The sequence below is a fragment of the Mesoplodon bidens genome (genome assembly GCF_964165515.1).
Source record: "Mesoplodon bidens genome assembly, chromosome: 7".
NCBI lineage: Eukaryota > Metazoa > Chordata > Mammalia > Artiodactyla > Ziphiidae > Mesoplodon > Mesoplodon bidens.
In genome coordinates, this window is record NC_138164.1 from 57,234,109 (window position 1) to 57,237,654 (window position 3,546).

A 3,546-nucleotide genomic window follows, 5' to 3' on the forward strand; every position below is an offset into this window, starting at 1 on the left:
CCATCTTATAAAGTATTGTTTTGCAACATTGAAAACATTCCAACTAAACAGCACAATCATTGTCTAACAACCTTGTAAAGGGGATTCTTGAAATGGTTGGTAGTGTTTGTGGGCAATTCCTAAGCCCTCCAATTCTGAATTATATAATTTTATAGGCTATACACACCTATATTTAGTGTGTCGTGACTTCATACTGAAAAAGAGAGACAAACTATGAGACAGACAAATCAGACACAGGTGACAGAATTCCTCCTTCTGGGACTCTCTGATGACCAACACACCCAGCAGCTGCTTTTCATCTTATTCCTGGGTGTCTTCCTGGTCACTGTGCTTGGAAATTTACTTCTCATTTTCCTCGTTCAGGTTGACTCCCAGCCTCACACACCCATGTATTTTTTTCTCTGGAGTTTATCTCTGAGTGACCTCTGTTTCTCTACCAACATCGTTCCTCAGGCCCTAGAGCCCTGCTATCCAGAAAGAAAGTGATTTCATTCACACGTTGTGCAGCTCAGCTTCTACTCTTCCTCATTTTTGGGTGTACACAGTGTGCCCATTTGGCGGTGATGTCCTATGATCAGTATGTGGCTATCTGCAACACTTTGCATTACCCTAGCATCATGACTTGGAGGGTGTGTGTCCAGCTGGCTGTAGGATCATGGACCAGTGGCATTCTGGTGTCTGTGGTGGACAACACCTTCACACTAAGGCTACCCTACCGAGGCAGCAATAATATTGCTCATTTCTTTTGTGAGGCCCCTGCACTGTTGATCCTGGCATCCACAGACACCCGCACTTCAGAGATGGCCATTTTCTTCATGGGGATCGAGATTCTCCTCCTACTTGTTTCTCTAATTCTGGTATCCTATGGTCACATCATGGTGACTGTGGTCAGGATGAAGTCAGCTGCAGGGAGGCTCAAGGCATTCTCTACCTGTGGCTCCCACCTCATGGGGGCCATCTTTTCCTATGGGTCATCAATTGTCACCCACATGACACCAAAGGCTTCCAAAGAACAGGAAAAGCTGGTTTCTGTGTTCTATGCAGTGGTGACCCCCATGCTTAATCCCTTCATCTACAGCCTGAGGAACAAGGATGTGAAGGGAACTCTGTGAAAAGCAGCCACAAGGAATTTCCCTTGCAGACTTGGAACTTTCCACTGACAGTGAGACCTTCCTGGCTGCCTACTTGTAAGACTTGCTGAGTTGGTCCCTCAGCAAGACTGGAATATGGTACAGTTTTTATCTTTGAGACTTGTCCGTGGACTCACTCTCCATCCTTTATCCAGCACTACCTTTGTAGAAGAAGAAGGACAATAATTCATGGAGCATTAGGAAGGAGAGTCTGCTTCTTTCTGGTCAGTCTTTTAGTACCAGGGGATTTAAAAAAAAATCCCTTGAGAAACACTCCCATTTTATAAACCTGGGAACCTGTAAAATCTATCTTTTAAAAATAATACTATATATTACTATCTATCTATTCAAGATCCTACTCCAACTCCTTTATCTTTTGGTATTTCTGAATCTCTTTGCATCATCAAATAACCAATAAACTGACAAACAGTACTTAGTCATTTACTATGAGCTAGGTGTTACATATGTATGTATGTGTGCATGCAACTGCATGTGTGTTTGAGATGGAGGGTGAAGAGCACGGGTATGATGAAGCACAATACATGAGCTCTGCTGTCCTTCTTCTCACACTGTTATTAGAGACATGAGCATCCATTGGGGCACATCTTTATAATGGTAAACACAGGGATTTGGAAACCAACAAGAAATAGTGACATCTAAGGGGTGGAAGAGTGAGAAGCTATTACCAATCCTAGGCCTAAAGGAGCAAAAGGAGGCAACTGGAACTTGGAGAGGGTAGCTGTATATAAAAGACCAGCAGACAGGAGCTGTGGACTTAAGTATATGGAGGTGAGGAAGGCTCATGAGCTTAAATATTTCAAGATCATTCTCTACCTACCTTCTAATTTCCTGTTACTGTATTAAAAAAAAAAAATCCAGGATAATCTCCCCATCTGAAGAGCCTTCATTTAAACATATCTACAAAGTCCTTTTTACCATGCAAGGTAAAATACTTACAGGTTCTGGGGAGTAGGATGTGGACATCTTTGGGGGGGCCCTTAGTCTGCCTACCATACCAAGGTCAAGTAAAATAAGTGTAAAAGAGAAAAGCTTGCTAAACATTTTATAATAGTGCCAATCTGCCTAGTTGTGTGATTGCCATCATGCAAATAGAACCGCTGATCTGCCTTTTCATTTGCAAATTCCTATGGGGATTTCAGAATGTGCTGCCCTTCTGGAGCCCTTGCTATGCGAGAGCTGAAGGATACCCTGTGTGGGAGATTGAACTGGTCCTGGTATCTCCCTGGCACACAGAGGGAAAGCCATTTGTAGAGCTTGAGGAGAGGAAATGTCTATGGAGTAAATGCTAGTTTATGCTGTTAATTGTCAATAAATTCTTATGAATAGTTTACACAAAGCTATGGTGCCCGTGTCCCAAGTCTGCTCTTTGCCAAGAATCCAGAACCGGACTATGTTCCCTGACAAAATAAAAAGAGGGGCTGTTAAATTGGTTGAGGGATATGTAAGTTTAAAAAGGACAGTTGATTTCATCCAATCACAATAACATTACCAAAAAATCTAGAAAACAAAAAATCTTTGGGTTATTCACAGCAGTTTCCCATCATTTATCCACTTATACTTAACTTGGGATTCCTTTACACCCTGTCTGTCAAGTAACTCTCATATCCAAGGTGTATAATTTGAGATTGAGGTAGTCATCAATGCAAAGTAGTCTTTCTCCAGATGAGGCACAGACCAATTATGGTAGCAGAAAAAGTCCTCCATTGATAGCCCTCTAAACATGTGTACCTTACAAGACAGTGGAGGATTTAAAGTATCTTTTTATTTTCTTTCTTTCTCATTAGAATATAAATTCCACGAGGCAAGAAATTAGTCTGTTTTATTCACCCATGTGTCTTCAGGATCTAAATAAGCTCTGACATATGCTGAACGCTGCATAAAAATTTGTTGAAATTTTGAATTTGAGTTTTGAAATTTTTGAAAATTTGGAAGTTTGAGTTTAAACTCAAAATTTGTTTAAAAAATGAGCAAAAGAATGAAACAAACTCTACTATTTATTATCATTACTTTATCTCATAAACAAAAAGATCTTTGAGCTACCAGTAGAGTTTTTGGACATATAGAAGAAAGCAAAGCAGAAAATTATAAAACGACACGGATGAAGAAGTTCAAGAAAAGTTAAAACAAATTAAAAATGGCAAATTGTAGTGAAACTGTCAACCTTCGATAGGCTGCTAATTTGTGTAAACTAGTAGCATCCTCAGAGACATTTGTACCCCAGTCCCAGAGAATACTGGGCCTACTGAAGTTCATTCATCACTCATGTTCTTTCATTCCTAATGGAAAGTCCAAAACCCCAGTGGGTATACTGTGGCTCCTGGAAAGAGTAGAGACAAAAGACGTATTTGAGGAATGTGCTTTTCTTTCCTATGTCCTTGCATTCTACCCCCTCAGT

General features: G+C 40.6%; 1 protein-coding gene across 1 annotated transcript; it reads left to right on the forward strand.

Annotated features, from left to right (window-relative positions):
• Positions 1-213: 213 nt before the first annotated feature.
• Positions 214-1,112, forward strand: OR2D2 (olfactory receptor family 2 subfamily D member 2; the record flags this gene model as incomplete). Its single annotated transcript, XM_081240021.1, is given in 2 exon segments — positions 214-457; positions 460-1,112. Coding segments are annotated over 2 exon segments (897 nt in total).
• Between the last annotated feature and the right edge of the window lie 2,434 nt (positions 1,113-3,546).